At 39.5% G+C, this 25,136-nt stretch overlaps 1 protein-coding gene across 1 annotated transcript; it reads left to right on the forward strand.

The window, feature by feature from the left end:
- Nucleotides 1–6: 6 nt before the first annotated feature.
- Nucleotides 7–23,546, forward strand: CDC20B (cell division cycle 20B). The gene is made up of 11 exons (XM_010308124.2): nt 7–269; nt 3,042–3,258; nt 4,875–4,996; nt 8,136–8,235; nt 10,934–11,044; nt 12,688–12,884; nt 13,738–13,832; nt 16,782–17,010; nt 18,123–18,248; nt 18,976–19,093; nt 22,660–23,546. The coding sequence occupies exons 1-11, from the start codon at nt 222–224 to the stop codon at nt 22,821–22,823; spliced, it is 1,527 nt and encodes a 508-aa protein (XP_010306426.1). The 5' UTR covers nt 7–221; the 3' UTR covers nt 22,824–23,546.
- The last annotated feature ends 1,590 nt before the right edge of the window (nt 23,547–25,136 follow it).

Consider the following 25,136-nt stretch of genomic DNA (forward strand, 5'->3'; position numbering starts at 1 on the left):
CAGAAATCTCTCGAAGGGGAAAAAAATAAAAGAAAAAAAAAGTGTGTTCCCATCCCCTGAGGATGCTGATTGCTCTATTTAACTGACCTGTGTGGGATACTCCAGTATTTGTACACTGTCTTGAGAGCTGCTGGGGCCTCTGGTGGGTCTGTAGTGCAGCTCTAGCACATCCCCTTGACCTCTCGGGTGTCCTTGACAGAGTTGTTCAGCAGCAGGCATCTATGCTATCAAGCAGACCTGGAGAAGCAGTTTGGGGGGCAGCTGTTCAGGTAGGACGGCAGTATGTCTGAAACCACCCTGTTTACAGCTTCAGTCCTGCCTCTCATCACCTTCTGTGGGATCACAGGTGGCTTTGTTTGTAGAACTCTTTCACAGCACGTGGGCCAGAGAAAAACTCCTCCTTTATAGGCTGGCATAAGGGAAGAAAATAACATGTTGGGTTTTTTTGTAATTGGGGGGGGGGGGGGGGCACGATGATGGAAAATGGGTTGCTTTTTTTTATTGCTACTGGCTAACTGGCAACTAGCTGTGGTTAGATGAGAAGATGGAAGATCTGCATGGGAGAAGAATGAGTTAGCTGAGAATCCTATGTCGAAGCCAGGCAGCTCCAGTGATGTTTTGCTGAGGCAATTGTGAAAGACACTCTGAACTTTAGAGCCACACAAGTCTGTTGTCTTACCTGTCTTCATTTTATTGCTTTATATTTTGAAGATGTGTGCTTGTTGCTCTTGGTTTCTGAGAGTACATAAATGTAGTGGTTACAACTCAATTATGGAAAACTCTAAATTTTCTCTGTCTTTTTTCATGTCTTTTCATTCCTTTTTTCATTCCTTTTTATTCCTTTCCTCCTTCTTCCTGTCCGTTTGCTATTCCCTCTCTTCCTCTCAGCTTTCAGGATTTTGTTTTGTCCTCCTCACGTTTCTGTTCTTGGGCTTTTCTAAGCTATTACTTTCTTGTGTTGCTTGTCAATCTCTGCTGACTTTCTTCTCCTCCCAGTCCAAACCACCATTGATTTCTGTCTCAGTTGTTGTTCTTACACTCTGTTTTTTTGCTGTACTTAGAGGCTACATTTTAAAGGATGAAAATAGAACAGGACTTTCTGAAGGTGAAACCTGGAATCTGGGGATCTGTTGCTTTTCAGTGACTTCGATATCATCTTAACTATCTTTGATTTGTACAATATAATAGTTCAACCATTTGTGTGAAGTTCTCTAAATAGCTAAAGTCCATCTTCATTTTGTTTAGCAAGTCTATAAGGAGAGTTTCACACAGTTCTACATAACAGATGCTTGGGAAATACTGTGAAATTTCAGTATTTGTATGGGTGTTTGCTGTGATCTGAGGACATGTGAGGTTTGATCCTGCCTGGCAGTGAGGCTTATAAGCATGGCATTTCAGTGGTGAAGACAGAAAAGGCACAGACTTCTGTGCTGAAATGAACAAAGCAGTACTCAACAAGCTAACTCAAGTGACTCATGCTGACTTTGAAAGCAAGTTTGAATGTGTTTGATTTCAGAAAATGCATGCAAGATCCTGGTGTCTAAATTACATCTCAACAGCTTGTAATTTGCATCTAATATTTCAGAAATAATAAAAATTACAAGATTTAATGTATTAGAAATATTTACTGGAGTACCTAATAATTATCCAGAAGCCTGTTATACTTGCTGTGCTTCCTGACTTGTTACTTTCACTCTTTTCCCTAAAACATTGCTTTAAAAATGTCTAAAAACCAAAATCTTGTGTGCGGTATTATCTAGGCTCTTACATTACAAATGTTGCTACTTCTTACATTTTATGGGGTTTTTTTGGAAAATTGCTCTATGAATGAACTTGAAAGTAAGAAATATAAATCTGTCACTTAATCTTCATTTACTATACCTTAATGTTTTAAAAAGCGTAAGAAAACATAAAAAATAACAACATGAGCAAGCCACAGCAGTGGTGAGAAGATTCAGAAATAAGAAGTGAGCTAAGTTCTTCTTTGTGTGAAGCTCAGCAAACCAGCCCGGTTCCAGCCAGCCCAAATGCCCATCTCTCAGGAAAGACCAGACCCGGGACCCGAAAATAAATGTCTGAAGATGCCTTGGGTTTTTCAAAGGCCAGTGCACTAATTACACAAATTTACTTTTCTTCTCTATGTGACAGTTGATTCAGGGGTGTTATCTTACCAGTGAATCAAAGAAAATTCACTCAATAGCCAATGTGACTATTAAGCAGGTATCCTTTATTGCAGCGCTGGGAGTCGCACCGGGATATTTCCACGAATGTGCGTCTCGACGAGAAACAAATTGTTCGTTATTTATATTAGAAAAGAGTTTACATATTCATTAGGTTTCCGATAAATTTAATACATATTCATTATTATTCCGGGAACTCCTGAATATATGCTAATGTCCTGATACGCCTGCGCAGTTTCTTTCTCAGGTGGTCGTCAGGGGTCGTCCTCCTCAAATCTTCCTCTTTCTCCTCTTCTTCAGTGTACACAGTTGGGTGACGTCTTCTTCATTATCTCCGTTTTGCAAGCTCAGCAACCTTGTTATCCATCCTGCCCAGATGGTCCCAGGCTTGTTGGCATATTGGGCCTCCCTTTGTCAGGTTGCCTCAAACTTTGTGTCTTTTTCTAGTTCATACCCAAGGACTATTCCCTAATTTACGGCTTCTCTTATCCTGTTTCTGCATTCCAACTATTTTATTAATTGTTTTCTTTTGTACTGGAGCATGAGACAGTCGAAGCCTGAGTTTGTGGGGCCTGACTCAAGTGTTGCCAAGTTATATTCTTTTTTTTTTTTTTTAATTGTTCTACGCTAATTAGATTCCCCTTATCACCAGAAACATTTGTTTCTTTCTGGTTTTCCCCCCCTCACTCTTTCTCCACCCAGGTGACTGACCGCTGGAGCCACCCTCAGCCCAACATCCATTTCCATGGCCTGCTGCTCTGAGGTGGGCTGAGCCCACGCGGCATGGCAGAGGAAAACTTGAAACAGCAATAAGGGACAGAGTGACTTATTGCGGTGTTTTGTCTCCTCTTGCTTGTGCAGGTCTCGGACTTGGAGAGGACCACGTACTCCAGGTTTAAGAGCGCTATTAAGAGGAAGCTGGCGGCTAAGGCTCCAGTGGCGAGCAGTCCTATTGTCACAAGATGGCAGCAGCTGCACGCCCGAGGCGGTGCAGAAGAGCGGCGCTGGGCCCGATGCGCGACTGATCCTTCTGCCTCCGGGGGGGGCCAGCTCATCAGCACACCTGGGAAGGCTCCAGGTCAGATAGGATGCAAAGGAACAGTTTCATGTGGAGGATGGCCTCATGCAGGGACTTCTGAAATAACCTGGAGCAGGGAATTAGTGTAAGGTGTGGGTTGGTGTTCCCTTGTGTCCCAGTTGTCAGGGACTCTGCGTATGGCAGTGTGCAGCAGCACCAGTCTGTGTAGTCCTTCACAGGCAGAGCAAGCTCAGGGCCAGCATCCTCTCGGCAGGAGTACGCTGCTGTCCTGAGAGGAAGGCTGGGCCCAAGGTTTCTGTTACCAGTACGCAGACAGTCTAGGACAGCAAGCAGGTCATACAAGACAGCTGATGTCAAGGGGGGGTGAAAGGAAAGAGAGGAAAGAAAGTCTCATCCGCAGCCAAGCAATGCCTGTTGCAGACCTATCTTTTTTCCTCTGTGATGCAGGCTGTATTGGACTGGGTTTAAATTGCACTGGGCTGTAACAATGCACAGGGTTTGGTATTGCACCTTCATGTCTGGAATAGTTAACAATAACTGACAGGAGAGCAGGAGAATTCGTACAGGTCTCCCTTTTGCCTCTCCTTTGCCTTATGCACAGCTATGGCAGACTCAGCCATAACTGCAGAACTTAGACCAGCCTGCATGCCTGGATGTGGTATAGCGTACGCTTGCTGAAGGAGAAGCTTGCCATGTGTTATTGTCTCTCCTCCAATGTGTAAGGCTTCAGGTGTTGATAAAGGGACAGCGGCCAAGGGACAGTCACACTCAGTTTCCCTGAGGGAGGGACTTAATCTGAGGGCCATAGCACAGATCAAACTCAGTACTCCGACGTGTTCTGGAGAAGAACTGACTCTAGGGGAGGCTGTTTCTCTCCGTCAACAACAGAGGGAGCTGGAAAAAGGTTAAATGAGCCTTTGAACTCACTGACTCCTACTTCCAGCAGTGCTAGGGGAAAGTGGGGAAGGGTTTACATGCTGCATGTACAAGAAGAGCTTCCTGGAAGATCTAGGGAACTAAATAAGGTTCATTTCTTTATTAATAAATTGAAATCTTTAGAGAGCGAATAAAAGATGCTGTTCAGTGTTTGGGATGCATTCTTATGATGCCATGGGTGTTGGTCTGAAATGCAGTTCTGTCTTCTGCTAAGCAGAATACTAAGCAGTTAATACATGCCCAGCTCTAGGAAGCTCAGTTTCTAAACCAAGGTGAAACCTTCCCTACGTCAGTTTCTAGAACAGAAAGTCCTGCATGCTGTCTCTACTAGCAGTGGTGAAAGCCTGTGTGGTTCTGGGAAATTGGATATTGATTTTCTGTGGGGTAGGGTCCTGTGTAGCCAGTCAATAAATCTAAGGCTGGATATGAGCTGCAGTAGTAAACAGGCACTCTATAAAGATAGTGATCAATCTGACCTTTTTAAAATATCTCTTTAAGGATAAGATGAATAGTGCCGTAGAAATGTCTTTTTCTTCACTGACAAAAGGAGAGCAGGGTGACTGGTTCATATGTTGGTATTTGCATCGTCCCACTTAGTGTGTCAGATATGCTTTTAGAGTACTGCTACTACGAAATCAGTGCTATTCTGAAAAGTGCTTGACAAATATCCTTGTGTATGGCTTTTAAAGGTATTGTTTCCATTAAAATTGGTTTTCCAGTGACACCTCAAGTACCTAAGAAACTCTACATCGTGAAAACTGTTGTGACTCTACCTAGCAGTCATGGTGCAGCAGACTTGGAAGGGTGGAATAACAGGACAGCTGAAATGGAAAAGAAACAGGTGAGTAATACAACATTGAAATGCACGGGTAAGGTATTTGTTTCTTTTTTTGACCTTATCTTTGGCCAGGAATCTGTTATGTGGATACTACCTTACTGACATGGACAACAGTAACAAGAGGAGGTCCATTTAGGGACTGTCTGCTAGAGAAATGTCAGGAGCAATTGCTTCATCATTTATTTGATTCAGCTTCACGCCCCTTCCTCCAACCCATGGTCCTGCAAACTAAAATTGAAACCAAGTTAGTGAAGCCCTCAAGACACGTTTGCTGCCTCTGAAGGAAAATGTGTATTGTAAAAAATATGCATTAAAAAGGTGAATGACTCAATTTTCCACTTGCTTTAATAACCACCATGTGTGAAGAGATGATTTCTTCAGTTATGCAGGATGTAGCTGTTCATTTTGTCACATAGACAGAACAAGGTGCTATGAAAAAATTGCCAAAAAGCAGCTTTCTGGGGATAAATTTTTCTTGTCATGACAATAGAAGGTCAGATTCTTGGCCAAGTCTGAAAGAACACATGGAATCTGCCTACGATGTGAAACAAAGACTTCAGATCACTTCCCATTTAGGTGTTGTTTTATATTGTTGTACACTTTTGCCCTTCATTTTTCCCAGTGGATACCAATGCACCTATTTTTTTTTTCCTTTTTAGGCATTATCCATTGCTTTTTGGTCATCTGAAATAAACCTATGCTCCAGCTACCCACCTGTTTCTGTTCACTAACTTCTTGAAAATTGACTTCTCATATGAAGTATGGTGATACTTGTCTGTATTAGTAAAAGTTATTACCATAACATTACACTCAAAACCACCTCTCTATTTTAGACCTATCTAATTGTGACTGTTTGTATATTAAGTTGTAAACTTTCAGTCAGTGACCACACTTCGTGTTGTGCTCTCCTTTCCTTCATTGCACCAGTTCCAAGGTCAGTACTGAAGATGCTGATAGCTGCTTTCATGGGATTACTTTTTTGACCATAACTGTTGAGTAAGGATGCTTCGGAGATGCATATTCAATGTCCTTGCTTATAGTGGTTTATAATCATTAATTAATATTAAGTTAAGGGTGAGGGTATCAAGCTCAACTTCTAAGAAAAGTAGGTAGTGTCAGGACAGGTGGTCTAACAGGCTTGTTGACTGATATCTTGTAATAATTGTACTCTTTAAGGTCATTGGATATTGGAAAAAGACGATGCTTTTACATCATTTTGGGAAAACTGGTCCTCAGGGCAGTCACTTTCCTTTCTAAATAAGTGAAATAGCCTGGAAAAATCCTCCTTTCAACAACAGTCTTTTCTTCCTTCCTGCCCCCCTCCATGGTCTGGTTGAAGAGTCTGAATTTTAGAATTGTTAAAATACACAGTTCACTGGGTTTAGTAATCTTAGTTGAATCTACCCCACAGAGAAATTTAATAAAATGTTTTTGTGAGATGAGAAGTACTTTATATGAAGTAATGTATGTAAAACATTCTTCCTTCCTTAAAATGTAATGCCTTTAAAAAAATAAGTACATGTCATTGTCTTCACTCTTAGTCACTGAGTCACAGAAAAGTTTGGGTAGGAAAGGACCTTTAAAGACCATCTAGTCCAACTCCCCCAACAATGAGCAGAAATGTCTTCAGCTAGATCAGTTTGCTCAGAGCCCCGTCTTTCCAGGGATGGGGCCTCTACAGCCTCTCTGGGCAACCTGTTCCAGCGTTTCACTACCCTCATCATGAAAAATTTCTTCCTTATATCTAGTCTGAATCCACCCTCTTTTAGTAATTAATGACTATTTAATTTGTGCTGCCTGGTAGCATAAAAGGATGGAATGCATTGAAAATAAAATCTTCGCACATTCCAGTGAACATATGTGGTCTCTTTGTGGGCCAAAAGATTACTTTCTTGTATACACAATCAGTTTTCCACAGAAATGTCTGCACTTATTTTAGAGGGACACAGATCCCAGAAATCTGATTAGCTTTCTGCCAAGTTGTCTATATAAATCATACATAAAATTCCTCTCAGAGCTGAAAGCCTGCTGTAGAACAGCTGGCTTATATAAATGAGGAACACTTTTTTTTTCCAGCTATGTTTTTGTAAGACATTTCTTATCATGATTACAACAGGGTTTTGAAGAAGAGTAACACTGAGTGTGCCTGGAAGGGTAGATTTCACAGATGTTGGAGGAAGAAGATACTAATCTTGAGTGGCTGGTAAAAACATCAGCTGCCTTTCCTTCTGACTGTAAATAAAGAATTACAGACCAAACAGACAACTAGCATCAGAGCATTCAACTCAGTGAACATTGTGAAGACGTGCATATTACTAGGGATTGGCGAAGAGATTCATGTCCTGTGTGAGCTGATCTGAGCCTCTGCCTGAATCTTGGGTAAAGGCCTAAGCAAGTTTTTTAGAAAAAAGTTCCGATAACAATTCAGATCTCCCTTTTCTTATCTTTGTCTGTTGCATCATCTGTTTCTTTGACACCCAAGGAAATGATAATGTGATTAAAAAAATCTTACTCCTCTGAGACACCTTGTATATATTTTCAGTTTCATATTGTCATACTGGTTGAAGGAATGGGATCATGCCATCCAGACTCGGACTTTGGTTTGAGAGAGGATTCTGACATCCAGTAGGTCTCATGCTGGAATCAATGGCTCTGCAGTCTATGTGCCGCAAAACTGATCTTCCCTTATAGAGCAAGCCTTAGGCATCAGACTTATTGTCTGCATGTGGAAAACATGGTATTGTACACTGGTAAAATTAGCCCAAATGCCAGTTCAGAAGAGGACAAGAGGACACTAAGGTTTGGCAGGTGACCTGTGGTAGTAGCTACAGATGCACAGCACCTAGGTCCTTTTCTGCTGGTAAGATGGCCTTGTTCACACAGCTTTGTTAAAGTTTGTGTGATCATTTGCAGTGAATTGGTGTTTTATGGAAGGAAAGATAGTGGCTCAAGTTAGAGAACATGATTTGGATACTGCTATTCTGTATTTGTTACTGATCTCCCAACCAAGAGACAAGCTGTTTTGAAGCTTTTATGTAACAAGTGTTGAGCCCTTTGATGGCAGTTGTGTTATCCATGATGCTTAAATACCTTTTCCAATAGATCTTCATTCAGTCATGATTTCACTTCAATGTATTGGCAGAAACATTCTTCTCAGCTTCCAGTAGTCCAGGAGGTTGGATATAGCATTGCAGAAAGCGGTGACATGAAGGTCTGTGAAAATACCAATTGCATCTGGAAAGGTATGTTTCAATATAGCAAATATTCTTATGCACACTGAACGTAAGATACAGCAGGCTGCATCTATACTGGAAAAGCAAGTGCATCTACCTGTTCGAGCAAGTGTTACAGAATAATACAAAGTATCTGAAATCTATGCTGCTTGGGGCTACTTCTGGGGTTCCCACTGCCTGTGAAGAGAGAGTATTCCACCTCTTCCAGTGTGGTTAACCCCTAGTATTTTACCTGTCTCCCCTTTGGGCCCCATCTGACACATTAGTGGCCCTAAAACATTAATTTCCTTTCTGCTTTTCAGTTTCAGAACCCTACAGATAACGTGGGGTTGTACTGCAGAATGGGCACAGGATATGAGGATATGAGTCATATAGACTGTTGGGTACAGGAGCGTGCAAGACGTGCAGAGATGGGGGAGTCTTGTTGCTCCTACCTGTAGGGAAAGAAAGGCAGCTGGAGCAAACTGTCCCTAGCACTGCCTTTGGTTTCGTCTGTGGGGGAGTTCGTTAATTTGCTCCAAAAGATATCCTAGAAATGAATGAGCATAAGGGAACATGAATATTCAGGCGATTGGAAAACAGGTGGGGTGTGAGGAGCTAACCTGTTAAATAATACAGATATTCCCAGAGTTATTTGAGTATGAGGCAGTTCATTAAATATGAGACCAACATTTTCTTGTGTTCTCTCTTGGACAGATGATTTGGTTTGGTGATCTGGTTATTTGTGTAAAAGGTTCTTGCCAGTCAACGCCTGATTCACACTCATGTAAAAACACTGAGAAACACCTTCTTTATGAATCTGGAGTTTCGCTCCTGTACAAGAAGTTGGGGGCTATGTGATAAATATATATATACCTTTGTTGCTCTTCTCCATGCATATAAGACTCATTTCAGAGCAGTCAATAGCAACAGTATAGGGATTAGTCACAGTGCTTTTTTTCTTGATAGCAAATGAATACAGGTGTCAGGAATACTGGGTGTTATTCTACCCACCTGCTTGTTGATCAAGTGGTTTGGTATGACAGTACTGACTACTTACACTTTCCGAGTCTAGTTTTGAGAAGTGACACCAGCATGTGAGAGCCAAAATCCTATGAAAAGTCAGTGATACCTGCTAGTACCCAGGCAAAATAACACAAAAGGGTGTAATGAAGCTTAATTTCCACTAATTAAAAAGCCTGTTATGCACATTCATGTGTCTCTGAAGTACATGAATAGAGCTGAAAGCACGATCAGTACGAATTTGGTGTAGATGAATTACTTATGAAAGGAGAGAAATCAGAAATGAGTTACAGAGATGATTTCATCCTTTATATCTCACTGCTCAATACCAGCTACCAATGTTAAAGAAGAAAAACATTTTTAGAGTGTTTCAGAAGTGTTGCCGTTCATCCAATTGTTACAATTAAGTGCCTTAGTTTTCCTGAATTATATTACTTGGCTGAGTTCAGAAAGGTTTCATGAAGTTTTCAAAAAATAACCAAAAATCTAGATACTAGAAATACAGATTTTCCTGTACAGAGAAATCTCATTTCAGTGATAGTAGGGTTAAAATGCAATGTTACATATCCCATTGGGCAGGTCTGAGAATGTCGTTCCTGCAAACCTGCTTGATTGTTTAAGTCCAGAGAATTTTATATACAGAAGGAAATCACTGTGGCCTACTTCTTGCTCATCGTCAGTCTTTATTTGGAGAGAGGGAGTACCACAGCTGAGAGAAGAAACATTTATCTGGCAGAAATTAATTTTGGATTAGGGGAGAGATTGAGGACAGAATAGGGAAGGACAGTGAGAAATAAGTTCTCCACAATTTGTCACTGGACTTCCATAGAGGATGTTTATGTCTGTATTTAAGTTACAGAGTAAAAAAACTTTGTCAGTGTTGAATTTTCTTTGAACAGAGAAGGTTAGTTGTAGAGGTAAGTAATGTCTTCTGCCCCTGAAACTTTTGATATTCATTCTAAATACTCCTCTCTGGAGAATAATTCAAAAAGGAAGTCAAAAGACAGAGAAAAACACAGAAATGTGAATCTCCAGCTTTCTGCTCTGCATGTTAGAGCACGATAATTTCTTACACATGAATATCTAGCATTAAATGATTCATGGTACTAATGATCTGGCTTTTTTTCCTATGATATTTAGGAGTCTTTGCAGCATAATGTAGACAGTGACCACAAAGGATGACTCTTGTGCTTGCTCACACATGTATTTGCTTCTGTTTCTCACTTATGTGGTGTCACAAGCTTAGTGTGCTGTGATCAAAGTGCATGTGCTTTAAAAACCTTTTCCTGTGGTTAGGTATTGATGGGGGACCTTTTGGTGGGAAATAAACACCAGAAAGCAAAAAAGTTAATTGCTGTATGAGGGGGTTCTGAAGAGAGAGAGCACATATGAAGCATTCCGCTACTAACAACTTTTGACAGAAAGGCGAAAAAAGACATTGTATTGAGCTGTGGTACAATTTAAACAAAATATAGTGGACCATATTTTCCATTCTAACTGATTAAATCCATGGAGGTTTGAAAGAGGTGGTAAAAGGTGTTAGTTTAGCATGTAGTGATTTGAGCCTACCCAGGCTAGATTAGACCCTTTTGGTCTCCTCTGGATGATGGAGAGACAAGTATAGTGAGAATGTGAAGGGCTTAGGCCTGAGGAAAACTGGTGGTGCTTTGCATTACTGATTTATGTGATGAATCTTCAAATACAGGATGCCAAGAAGGGACCCAGAATGAGTTTAGAGCTGTTACCATCATGAAGCCTTCCACACCATTGGAGCCAGAAGTGAGGCTTCATATTACTGGCTTGCGCAATGATTACTGTAAGTTAATTTCTCCTCTGTGGTGTTTTTTACAGAGGTTGGGAATTCTTCTGTATGTTTCGAGAAAGATGGTGAAGGTGTGTCCCCTTCACATAAAGTGAAAACTCTGCAGGACACATGCATGATGTCATTTTTCTTATAAGGATGCATCTTTGAAAACTGCCTATCCCATGATGGAGACATGACTGATCAAACCCTGGAATCAATACTACCTAACTCTCGTGCAGTTTACTTCAGCTATAGATCTCAATACAACTCTCAAATCAAACCAAGATACTTGCCTTTGCTTAATTAAATTAAACATTTCAGCTATCAGCCTTGGATATCTAGCTGCCAGTCAACACAGCAGCAACTTTATGGAGCAGACTTTGAAATCTCATATTTTGGGAGACATCAGAGACATTGACTGTGGTTTGGATGATAGATACCTTATGAACTAATGTTTTTGCTGCTGCATAGGCAAAAATTAAACATGCACAAGTTACACAACACCACATATGGATATCTGGTCTACAGCAGCAAATATGTGTTTTAACACTTCATAAGATCTAATGAACAGCTCTGTATGTGCAAGTGTTTGTAACTGTTCCTGTGGAGGTTTTTTTCAACATATTCTTGCAAGTGTTCATGTATATTTATGAACAGGACAAAGGTTTGTTTGTATGTTTTACACTAATTGTGCACAAGGTATGTCCCAAGACTAACAGCACTAACAAAAGTCTTTGGAAGTGATCTTATTAATACCATATCTTATTACTGATTTCTGGTTGCAACAACCAGGGCTGTAGTCAAACAGCTGACTTATGGATTCAGCTGTTCTTCAGAGTGATTTTAGTTACCAAAATATGATGTCAGACCTTGGCCTATGGTAGCAATCTTCTGTGCTTCTGAGGTCATGCAAAATTACTTTTAAGCTGCCCTAAATGGACAAATGAGGATTTCCCCTGACATGGGAGAGTGTCCTGGGTTGGTATTAAATGTTGTATACCAACTTACTCTGGCCTACCTGACATAGCAGTCTGTCAGGTTAATCACTGTAGTGACTTGCTTTGCCAGGATCTGCAAGTGCAGTGCACCCAGCAGCAGGGGCAGTGGAAACAGTATTTCCATTAGACACTTGCTGAGCAAGCTCTGAAGGTGAGGAGCAGGATTTCCCTAATTCCTTTCTGCATTTTTTTTTTCCTATCATGTTCAGGGTAAATGTTATCATTAACACGTGGATATAAGACTGTAGCATATAGACTTTCTCAATAACAAGAATTACCTTGGAACAAGGGTGGTTTTGGAACTGTAGCTGTTGGTGGAGGAGCCTGATTTCTGGTGGAAGAAATCAGAGAAAGTGATGTGGCAATCCAAAATGCACGGTGATGGATTAAAGTAACGTAAAGATCTGTAAGTCAGATCCTTCTGTGCAAGCTTACCAGTTTGTGGAGATTAGCTTTATGAAGAGTTTGCTTATTAGAGATACTCTCCTTCATGTAGGAGGAATACTTGCTAGTAATGGTTTCATAGAAGCATTCTCTTGAAGTTTTTCCATAGCTATTAAAAAAAAAAAAGCCTCTCTCCCCCAAACCATATTCGCCCTCACCCCATCCTATTACCTACAACTTTTTTTGCAGTAATTTTTGGTAGCTTTCTTCTAGATCTAAACATACTGGACTGGAGCCTTGAAAATCTCATTGCTATTGCTGTAGGACCTGCTGCACACATCTGGAATGGAGGAACTCTTCAAGCCATTGAAAACATTGATCTGAATTCCAGTTCCAAATACATTTCATCTCTGGCTTGGATACAAGAAGGAACTTGCCTTGCAATTGGCACCAGTGATGGAGAAGTGCAAGTACTAGATAATTTACTTTTTAAGTCTTTCTCCATTTTTAGCTAAAATGGCCACAAGACAATTTGATAATGATTTTTCTTTAAGGAAACAAATGAAAAAGATTGGCTAAACTACAGAAGAACTCCACTGGAGACAATATATAACACTTTATGCTGAACCTTACTGAACAGTTTAGTGACATCCAGTGTTATCTATATGTAATGGAGCTTCAGAAGCCACTAAAAAGCTGATGACTGAATTAATGATTTTTTATTTGAATTTTTGAATGATTAATGATTTTTTTTCCACCATTAAGAGGAACTCTTTCATTAAATTATTTTACTCAGCACAGAGTACTTTTTTCTTGTATCTCTCTTACTAAGATCACTCTACTGATCAATGCCTTGAGAAGTCAAGCCAAAACTCTCCTCATGGATTTGCACATGAGGATTTGACTTCAGTCTGATTATAGACATACCTATCAGCCTGGTGTTATAGGACAGTCCTATTATCAAAAGATTTTTGTGGGACTTTGGCTAAGGTGCTAGATAACATGGAGACCTTGTCCTGAGTCAGCAATCTGAAGGTACTGAAGGCCAGTGCTTTTAAGTATGGACTTTTAAATACTGATGTGTAAATAAATGCCTTTAAACTCAGAGATGTGCATTCCCTTCAATCCTGTCTGACTTCACACCACTGATACAGATGCTAAAATTTGGAAATACTCCTTGTCTTATTTGTGAAATAAATGAACTTGAGGTTGTCCATATGTCAAATCAGAACTAGGCAGTTGCTTACTTGCAAACAAATGAAGAAAAAAAAATAAATCTTTTTGTTGTTAAATTTGTATTTTTTGTTTGTTTTGGATTGGCAGCTGTGGGACATTGAAACCAAAAAGAGATTGAGAAATATGCTTGGTCACTTGTCTGTAGTTGGAGCTCTAAGCTGGAATCATTATATTCTTAGCAGGTGAGTTGTATAGTATATTCCCAGGAAGAGCCCTGCTGCTTTTACTTAGACAAATGTCCCATTTGTTTTAGCTTTTTTCATTGGCTTTGTTCAAAGGTGATTTATCCTGTCCCTCTACTTACTGGCCATCTCAGAAATCACATGTAGATTTACTGTATAGCAGGAGAGCAGCCAACGGGTATTTAGCCTGCCTCTTTAGTCTCTGTTTCTTACTCTTTCCAGAAAGCTGTCACCACTTCCAGAATATCACTAGGATGTGGAGGCTGTGGCTCTGGTTTTCTGCAAAGACTTAGTCTGAAATGGTGTTGTGTCCAGTGGGCCTGGACTCCAAAAATCAGCTTGCCTGGTGCCGGGGAGAGAGCGTGTAGTTTAGACTGCCCCTCCAGTGATATCAAGTCTGCACCTGTCTTTTCAGATGCACACAAAACACAGCTGTTTGTTAGAGTTGCACACCTCTCCAGCTGTGTATCTACAAGGGAGGACCAGCTCATTGTTGTCCACAAATCAAGGAGGACTGAAGTGGTTGATCTTTGCTTTGCCAAGGGTGAATTTTACACTAGCTGGTGAATATTTTATATTTAGGAATCATTTCAATATGGGGACTCAGATGAGAAAGATCAAGTCTACTCTTTTGGGGGTTTTTTCCTTCTACTTTCTGTTTCAGGTCTTTGACTCAGAGGCCTCTTTGTGATTGATGCTTTTATGATTTTAAAATCATGTGATAGTCTTCTGTTTTACTTAATGCAGAAATAATAGCACGCATGGACTGACTTTATTGTTAAACTCAAAATGAAACTAGTACCTCTGGGTAGGAACACCAGAGGTAGTTTTATTTTGATTTCACAACATGCTCTGGCTTTTGATTGTATTAGGTCTGCTGGGTGGAGTGTACAAGGATATCAACTGAACAACCAGTTAAAAAAATGATGTTGCTGGAATAGGTAGGCTGGGTAGGTTAAGTTACATGGGTGCAACTAGAACATACTGCCAGTGTCAAGTGGCATAACATTATTACAGTAAGCATAAAGTAGTTTCAGTTGGCATTTCAGCTTGACCAGAGGAGTGAAAACAACAGAAACTTAAAGTACAGATCTCTCTGAGTAGAAATGATGATAAAATTCAGCATAAATGTGTGAACTACAGTTATGGTTGACAGATTAGGTTGAGATAACATTTATTTCTCTTGCTAGGTTTGAATCATAGAATCATAGAATCTTAAGGTTGGAAAAGACTTCTAAGATCATCAAGTCCAACCATCAACCTAACACCACCATGTGAAACTAACCAGTTCATTCTAACTTCAATGAAAACATCTGTATAAGTAGAAAAAAAGATGTGGAGTTAATATTTATTGTTACTAAAATAAGAGCAGCATTCTTACAGTAAAGTTCATTATGGACAATTGATGCTTTGCTATTACATACTAATTTATGTGGTTAAAAATAGTCCAACAACACATTGTCACAAACCTGTAAATAAATTTCAGTACCATAGATTAACCCATCACAAAAATTTTGTTGACTTCTCTTTGTCTTTAGCAAAGTAGATGTCATCTTCTGTGTAAAAAGGAAGTAATTCTAATTTTTTTTTATGTCAAGTGGAAAATCCTTTCAGCCAGGATTCTCAGGAGGCCATTTCCTTCCCACTCATACCATTAGAATTACTGAAAACCTTAATATGGCCAACACTGGCAAGTCAATTCTGTTTCTCTTTCTTAGATTTTCTGCTTTTTATTTAGTAGGAAAAATCTATATAAATCTTCAGAAGGCAAACAATGATGCTTTTGCATATAATGCACATATTCTCATGTATCTTCATAGGTATTTTCCATAAATATATTCTTAATATTCACCAGAGCACTGCTTGGTTGGAATATTTAGTTCTTTTGTGATCTTCAAGAGATTGGCAAGTCCATAATAGAAGCACAATAGAATGACCTTTCTTGCAATCAGTCAGTTTGGTGTGTGCATTTTTAGAGCTTCAAGATCATTCAACTTGCATCTGAAAAGTCTTTAAGAGCCTGTATGGGAAAGTCTCCTGTCATTATTGCCTTAAATTAATCTATTGCAGTAATGTCAGATATCTGTTTCTCAGATACCCAGAAAGATGGTATTGAACTTGCTGATTTTTCAGTGTCATCGGAATAGTTGGAAGTGTGAATTTCCAGCAGGAAACTCTTCTGTTTTGTCATGCTTTAATGTAGGTAGTATCCTTAGAAAGGCAGGAAAAGAAAACACGCTGCAAAGTACTTTCAATATTTTCAGTTCAACTCTGCTATTGATGTGTAAAAGCCATATCCAGGAGCTAAGCTGTAACAGTAGCTGTGCTTTCAGGCAGGGTATTTCTTCCTTCCTTTGGTGGACTGATGATACTGGCTGTAGAACCAGGCATCATTTCGTAACAGCTAATTAGTGCAATGGTGTCAGCCTGCGGAGATTTTCTTTAAGCCGGGAAGTGGGAGGGAAAAAAGGGACAGGGGAAGAGGCAGAACCAAAAAGCACACTGTTACTCACTAGTAAGCCCTTTCCCAGAGCAATGCAGTTTTACACTGCCTCTTTATTGGGCATGGAGTCATATCTGGTCATCTTGCAAAACTATTTTCATGAAGAACAGTAAAGAGTTTACATTAAATGGCTTGATAGTTGAACAGGTTGCACATTAGTGCATACAATGCAATATATTTTCAGGGAAATGAAAACCATGAGAGAGAACAGGTATTCTGTCTGGATTGAACTGAGGAGCTGCTTGGCTCCTTTCTGTTGTCAGCCACCTCTATAGTCAGGGTGTGCTTTTGATAGTTGGTTTGTATTTCCTTTTACTGAAATACTGTTGTTCTGCAAACACTTTTCACTCTGTTGCGGTTTGCTTCTGAAACCACTGAAGAAACATCAGTATGATGTAGCTTGCCTTCTTTAACATTAAATCCATGCTGTCTTTTTTCATCTACAGTGGTTCACGACTAGGATCTATTCATCACCATGATGTTCGGGTTGCTCAGCACCATGTCGGGACTCTTTGCCAAAACAAACAGAGCATTTGCAGCCTGAAATGGTCACTAACTAACCAGGTGCTGGCAAGTGGGTCTAGTGATGGTATATTGAATATCTGGCCTAGTGACCCTGGTGTGAAATTGCAGTCACAGCCACTGAAAACCATACCTCATTCCTCAGCAGTTAAGGTATATGGAGAAGGAATGTCTGCTTTTCTGTATTTGCTCTCATGAAATCATTGTTGATTTGGACAGTTAGGGAATTTTTCAAATTATCTCACTGATTTATATTAGTTTCTTCTCCCCTGACTGTGATGCAGTTAATTTTAAGACCAGTTCTCCTCATTCCAAATCACAGATAAATTTGCAAGGGCTTTGATCAGGAAATTTTACTCAATTAGTAGGCCTTTGTAAATATAATGCCAAATAGAAATAAAATTTTCAGCCTTCTCCTCTGTTTTGCACAGAACATGGTGGTGGTGCAATACTTACAAGTTAACAAACAAGATCTTTCAATTTTTTGAATTTTTGAAAATTCTCTCTGCTGAAATTATTTTAGATATGAGGTTTCTTTTGCATTGCTGCCCATATTTTCATGTCATTGCTGGTAGCAAAGAATCTGAAGTAAGAAACTGGAAAGGAGACAACTGAGATTATTCACCTTTATGAAGTCCCAGTCTGTGGGAGAGAGGACAGGTATCAGCAGTAAGAAGCAGGGGAATCCAGCACCTCTAAGCTGTTTATCCTCCCAGAAAAATCTGAGACTGGCCTGAAGTGCTGGTGTTAAAGTATCAGAGGAGGTTATTGAAATAGGTGGAATACAGTTCTTAGTAGCTTTTCTTCATGTAGAGTCTAGGCCTTAGGCATAACCTGGAAATATTCAGAAGAAACGAGGTCTCTTGTAAGCCCCATAAGTCACATTGGTTAGGCTTCAGTGATGGCTTGGCTTAGGCAGTAAGGCTATGTTGTGCTGGGTTCTTTTGGTACTGAGGTGTGAATCTGCGGCCTGTGATGGGTAAGCAGAGAAATTGGAGTTTTATGAGCATATGTGGGACAGCATAGGCTACTGTGAAGCAATGGCAAAGGAAGCAGCATTTGGAGTTTTGGGAATCTATGTTGCTGTGTATGTATGGAGGAAGAGCATGGTGTAGGGTGAAAAAAGCTAAAGATACATTCTGGGTGCTTGTGCAGTTCATTTTTCCAACTAAGCTTTTAAGCAAAATCTACTCTGTTTTTTCAGCTAACCTCCTAGTCTGTTCTGGCATTTTTTTTTTTTTTTTTTTTTTTTTTTTTTTTTTTAGGCTGTGAACTGGTGTCCTTGGCAGTCCAATGTTCTTGCTACAGGGGGTGGAATGAAAGATGGGATTTTGCGCGTCTGGGACATAAATCGTGAGAAAATAATCCAAAGTGCAGCTACAGATTCTCAGGTGAAATGGTGAAATGTCTGCATACTTAGGATATGTTCTTCTTGTATAGCTGTGCTCATTTGGCAGCTTCCACTGACTTTGAGGGTGGTTCCACGGTCAGAGGAACAGCAGAATTTTCTCTGGATGTGTAATTGTGCTACATTCGGCACTGCAGTGTGTGATTGGACTCAGAAGCAGTTTGTTGTTCCTCATTCACCACTTCTGTCTCCACACAGAAGTGATTGAAGAGGAGGTGGTCTCACAGCCAGACACTTCTCATCATCTTTTCCTTATTGTCAATAATAGTTTTGGCCAAAACTCTTGATGTGGAGAGAATGTTGAGGGGGAGGAAAAATTCCCAGAGTGCTGGGGTGAGAAGAGGTTTAAGAGTCAGAGGGCAAACATCCGTCTCTCGAGTTTGAATATTAGGAGTCAGAGGAACAGATTCTCAGTTGGAGTAAAGCAGCACAGCCGTTGATTTTTCTTGAGCTATTACAGCCTAGCTGAGGATGTGTTTGAAGGCCTTTGGTTTTATACTGATAGGCTATTATCATGTTTAGATAGGACAAGAAGGCAACTGTACTTCTCAGTGTTGTAAGGAATGAAATGATCCATCTAAATAAGTAAATATTGTGCTGGGGCTATTTCCCAGTAGCTTGTGTAAACATTGTAGATAACATGTCAGATCTACCAAATGGTGCATGTTGACCCTTTCTGAAAATTAAAGCAGAGTTTTAAATTGCAATAGATTTGTTCCTTGCTCTGGTTACCCAAAACCAGCGAACTGATGACTGGACAAGGCCTTCCTGGAAATCAGATGAAAATATGGAAGTATCCCATACTTACCAATTCATCAGAACTCCATGGCAAGTATTTCAGTTAATAGTTTGAACTATTTCAGTTAACTATCTGTCTAATCAGTGTGTTTTTGCAAGTGCATACCTTATGCATTTACATAAAATAGAGCTAAAAGAGCAGTTAAAAGCATAGTCACCTACATGTCCTCCCTTGGCCTACACTCATGCATTTACGAGCACAATCCTGATACATGGGACTGTAAAGGTTGACTTCTTAAGATAATAGTGTAAGTTTCTTTTGTAAAATTCTTTGATTTTAATGATGGGATTCTCTTCTACAATTTCTAAGGTCATCCCAGGTGCAGGATGTGGATTTCCACATCTTCCTAGGCTGAGTGTGCTGTCAGGTTACTTCCTAGGCTTATTAGGCATGGGCTGAGTGTGCTGTCAGGTTACTTCCAATATATTCTAGGCTGATGGCTTTCCAGATAACTAACGTCTCTTCAGTTCTGCAGCTCATCATGGAATGATACTGAACCAGCTTCCTAATGATGTTTGAAATCAATCTCCATGTGTTATTTAGAGCTGTCTGGGTTTTAATGAATGATTTTGGCTGTGAAGCAATCCAGTGCTGTGTATTTCACTTGTACTGTGCTGACAGCTAGAGGAAGTGGAGTTTCCTTGCAGCTCTGTGTTGGTCCATGGAGCTATAGGGCTACACTACACATGAAAGGTGTTCCTTGCTATTAAGCCTTCTTCTTTCTGATGCTTCCTGTCACTCCTATCCATTAAGTTTTACTTGTTTCAGTGTTAACTGAAGTGATCCAATTGAAACATCTGAAATTAAAAGAAGAAACAAATTATTTGCACACTGGCTGCATTTTCACACTTATGGTTGTTTTTTCACACTCACTGACAAGGTATGGCCAAAGAAGCTTTGGATTTTTAACCTAACAGCTGATATTTACAGATACTTTTTGTATCCTCTTGCTACTGGGATGCTGACCTTGGAACCAGTGACTTGGTTGTTACCAGGGACTTGGCTCCAACACTAGCGTATAAGAGGAAAGCACAAGAGAGTCGAAAGAAAGATGGACGGAAGAGAGAGAGCAGCAGAGACATATGTGATTACATGTTATCCTTGTGTAATGCTGCTTGTCTGTGCTGCTTTTCCTTCCTTATACTCATTTATGTGTAGGTCTTACAGTCATGTCCTGTGATGTTGTGAGAAATGATCTGGAAAGTGACATGATCATTAGTCTTAACTACTGTAGCTTCAGGTTTCTCAAATCTTTGTAAGTCTTTAATATACTATTTGAAATGTAACCTAGATTTACCTTGGAGAATTGTGTATGGTGTAAAACATTTACCATTAAGTTAAAGGCATTGGTAATTAGGTGAAGCTGAAGGGTTACTTATAATCCTGTTTCATATTCAGTTTACTTGTCTGCAAGAGAAACTAATTTTCATGATTAAAAAGATGAAGTAATTGTTACATAGATATATTCCTGCTTATGAAGACTCTTATTACCTTACTATAAGCAATTGAATGTTGGAAAAAATGTCAACGAATCAAAATATGTTCAAAAAAAAAAACCTGTGATGGATGATTTTGAGATGGTTCTAAATCAGCCTCAGACACCCTTAACCACACGAGTGTTACACCCAAAGAAATGAACAGATAAATTGTAACTGAATCTCATTGTTTAATCCTCCTGCGAAATGCTGAAGACCTTAGCTAACAGTGAAGCACTGTCAGCTACTGTGGAGTACTTTAGTAGTTGAGGTTGCCTATTTCTGGGCATATTCAGAAAGATAGTAACTTTTTTATAGTACTGAGTCCATTTTTGAGATACCTCTGAATGAACAATTAGAGTAATTTACTAGAAAAAAAGATTCATTTTGGATGTAAATGCCTTCCCCTTACAAAAGTTGCTGTAGATCAAATAAAACATGTAAGCAGACAAAATATGTAATTGTTTTGAAAAATATCTGAATGTGATCTTGAAACAATGAAATAAAACCCCAGCCCTCTCCACTCAGAAAACATGGAAATGAATACTTTCAACTTTTCTGAAGTCTCCCTATTCACCTTCATGTCTTTTTGACTGAAATTATTAGTCAGATTTCAGTCACCGTTTTGGATAGATTTGGATGCCTCCAAAGACTACATCTCCAGTTCTTGCTTCAAAGTTGTTACAGACACTGAACAGAGACACTGTAAAGAATTTGCTGAGTTGTAAACTTATGATCTTAAATATTGACAAAGATCAAATACACTTCAGTAACTTGAGAAGGAGCAAAGCCTGAAAATTAATCTCTGCAGAAATAATTTAGTGGTGGTGTCAAAATTCTAGTCACCAAGTTTAGGTGGGACACACATTACTCAGCACCAGGACAGCAGATACTTGCTTTTAGTAACAGTGGCTCCAGAAAGCCATTGTAGGAGCTTCGCAAAGTTAGGGCAGACTGTCCATCTGCAACAGTCCTATGGATCTTCATCAGGTACCATTGTGATAAGTACCACAGTTTCAGAGGGCTTTACAGTTCCTCACATGTTTATCCTCACAATATTATTGTGAGCTAAAGAAGTGCTATCCCCATTGTGTTCATGGAGAACTCGAGTACAGATGATGGGGGCATAGGTTACCTACATTCGTTCTATTTGATCACCCAAGACTTCCTTCATACCTTCACACTTCCTTTTAGGATGTGGTTCATCTGGTCTGTTATAGATGAGATACACTATGTCTCAGAATTTTTTTCCGCTTGGGTGAGTAGCTCAGTTATGTGATTGTCAGTAACTCATCCAACTAGAGAAGCTAGTGCCCAGTAACTTAGAGTAAAAAGGCTTCTAATTTCCCATGTCCTGTGTGCCTAAAACCCTCATGGGTTTGCTTAGCATTGATATTATGCTAGATGATACAGAAGAACAGAGATAAATATAGACCTCAACAGTCTCAGTTTAATACCAGTTTCTTTCTGCCTTTAGTTCAAATTCAGTTGCTTCTATTGAGGGGGAGATACTTGTATAACCAGATTAATGAGTTTTGTATGTTCTTTGTGCTGCTAGACTGGGGTAGCTTCTGGCCATCATTGTCTGGTTGCCAAAGTTTACTACAACTACAGACAAGCTCAATATACAATTCCAATAAATCATTCAGTGGGATGACTGTTAAAAGATCTCCTTAACAGTAATAACTGAGCAGCTGGAGACGCTATCTCATGATTGTTGGATCAGCTGCGAACTGTCTGCAAGGCGTGTGCAAACAGATGGGAGAACTCAGCAGTGAGACATATTACCAAACACAGATGGGACTGATGCTGTAAATGCAGTGGAGAATCAAGAGTTCAGGTTCAATGTTCTCCTTTGACAGAAATGTCTTCTCAATGTGGTGCAGTCCTGGCTATTAAAGCCTGCTCCCTAATAAGAAAGTATTGCCTTCAGCTTTTTGTTAATCTGTGAAAATATTGTATAGACAATGCTAACTCTCCACATCTCATGCAGCATTTTGTGCTGCTACAGTAAAAGTGGAACAAGCCATGCTGTGGGTGGGGGTGGTGAAGGTGATTGCAATAATCAGTGTAGAATTGTGATGTATCTTTGCATTTTTTGTATGTATTTTATTTTACAGGTCACAAAGGCAGAGTCCTGCATACAGCCCTGAGCCCAGATCACAGCAGGCTCTTCTCTGTTGCAGCTGATGGGATAGCTTGTCTGTGGAAATGCCATGAGTCTGGGGAAAACAAGCACAGCAGCAAGGCTTTTTCTAATGGTTATCTGAACTCATTCTTGTGATGACTTTCCTTGAAAGCAAGTGATTAAATGTACTTAGCCCATTCAATAATTCAAAATATGTGTGTTCCTTCCAATGGAAACATGGCAAGATACAATTTTTTTTCCAGAGAAAGCAATTTTCCCCATCAGTCCATCATGTGAAATTTTAGTAGCTTGTCTTACTTTACACTAGAGGAAAAATATTCTAACTCTGAAGAATAACACCATATTTATTTTAATTAAACTAGCAAGCAAGGTGGTGGAATCCACCTTGTGTCAAGTGCCAGCGCAAAGTCCTAGGTCCTGCTTTTAGCTATGATTCTTGTAAGTAATTTTACATCATCTTAGCTTCCCCATTGGGAACCACATGCCAGTTTCTGTAAATTGCCTTCAATCATTCAAAGGTTAGGATCAGCAGAGACCAGTCCAGGAGACTGTGGTGTTCTATATATCACATAGGTCATTGTACAGAATCTGTCTAAATATTTCAAGAGATCTAGGTTAAATATGTAACTGTAACTAAATAAAAATGATTTCTTGGGAATTCTTTATTGTTTATGTAGTGTTAATGATAACTAGCTTAATTAGAAAACTGACTATTGAATTTTGAATTTTTTTCTTTCCTTAAACCCACCTACTATGTTTGACAATGATTGAAAATATGAATAACTGCATAATCTATTATTATTATAACTCTCTTATCACTCTTGCATTTGTATAGTAAAAGCCCTGTGAGCTCAGAAACTCATATTGTTTGGATTTTTTTTTCCTTGCTGGAATTTTTTTTAGAATATTTCCTGTAGCTGGGGAAGAATGGGAGATTAGGGGAGTAGAGCTATTAAGAGGTGATCAAATGCAGAGGTAGACAAAGGTAACAGGGGCACAAGTGTCTGGAAATGAATGTGAAACTGTCGTGTCTTTAGTTCTCATCATTTTTAAAACCTCATCTTCTGCTGTTCATAAATCACATGGTTGCTAACTTTAGGTCTGGAAGGTTGAGACCACTCATCTTTTTTTTACCTAGTAAGATGTTAACTTACAATCAATCTGCTACTAAACTGCTGATTTCTAACGTCATCTCATGTGGTCTTCAAAACAGGTTAGAAAATGGAAATGTTGATTATCCAGTTGAGAAATGACTACCAAGAAGCTTATGTCTAAGAATGGGAAGTAACACATACTGTGCCTGTCTTCTCATATGAGCATGTTTGTTGCAGCAGATTTTATCAAACATTTAGAATCTGATTTAAATATTCAAAATAGTATTTAAAATAGTTTAAAAGTTTTTTTTTTAATATTAAAAACATTTTTTTCTCTTTTGAATGGGAAAAAAGCAGTGGAATTAGTCTCTTTACTCATACATTTTTTTGGATTCTCCCAGAAATTCTCTTTCCTTTGACAACACCTAAATGCTATTGGTTTGCCAAACGCAGGTAGAGACATATAAAACAGGATGGGGGGGCTGTGGTGGGGAAGGAGCTGGTCAATATTGAAGCTGAGCCTATTTTGTTGGATGCCTAACTGTCGAAATAAGAAAATACATTTATTTCAGACTGAGAAGTGCTCATTTGTTAGTTAATTATGCTTGTTCATTATTGAGTAGTCAAGCTGTATTGCCCAGAAGTATTTTAACATAATATTTAAGAGTGGGAGAAGTCACTGATTTCAGTAGAACTAATGAACAGCCCGTAAATATGAGAGAATCTTATATGTGTGACCTGTAGGTCTATTCTGTTACCATGTCTGAGAAAGCATTTAAGTATGCATTTAAATTCCAGACTGTGACTAATCTGGAATGAAATTAAACATATACTGGAGTGCCTTTTCTGGTTGTACTTCTTTTCTAGATAGGCTCCTTTACTGTCAGTGTCTTTCACATGGCAAATATTACCTTTCTGTAATAGGAATTTGAGGAGTTGAGTAGGCAGCTTGATTCTGCTTCACTAATCTTTTGCAGGTAATGTTGCTGAGTACTTGCAGGTATAGAGTGTGCAGTTGCTGAAAGCAGATCATTGTTCTGGCATAGCGGTGTCATTCTGCCAGTGCAAAGGTCTTAATACAAAAAGTCTTGGGCAAAATGTGAAATCCTGACTTTTTCCCTGTGGTATATGGCATATTTATAGCTCCTTGCCTGTTGCATGCCTGGTATATTGTTCAGGCCCAGACTGAGACAGAAATCAGAACCCATTTCTGAGAGGTCAGCTTGTTCTGCACTTGTGTGCACTGAAGGTTGAGTCTCCAGAGGTGGCACAGAGGACTAAGTAAAATTTAAGTTGCCTAAACTCAGGCTGTCATCCCTGCAGTCCTGCCCAAGGTCGAGCACTGTACAACACA

This window comes from Balearica regulorum, chromosome Z (assembly GCF_011004875.1).
Source record: "Balearica regulorum gibbericeps isolate bBalReg1 chromosome Z, bBalReg1.pri, whole genome shotgun sequence".
In the NCBI taxonomy this organism is placed as follows: Eukaryota; Metazoa; Chordata; class Aves; order Gruiformes; family Gruidae; genus Balearica; species Balearica regulorum.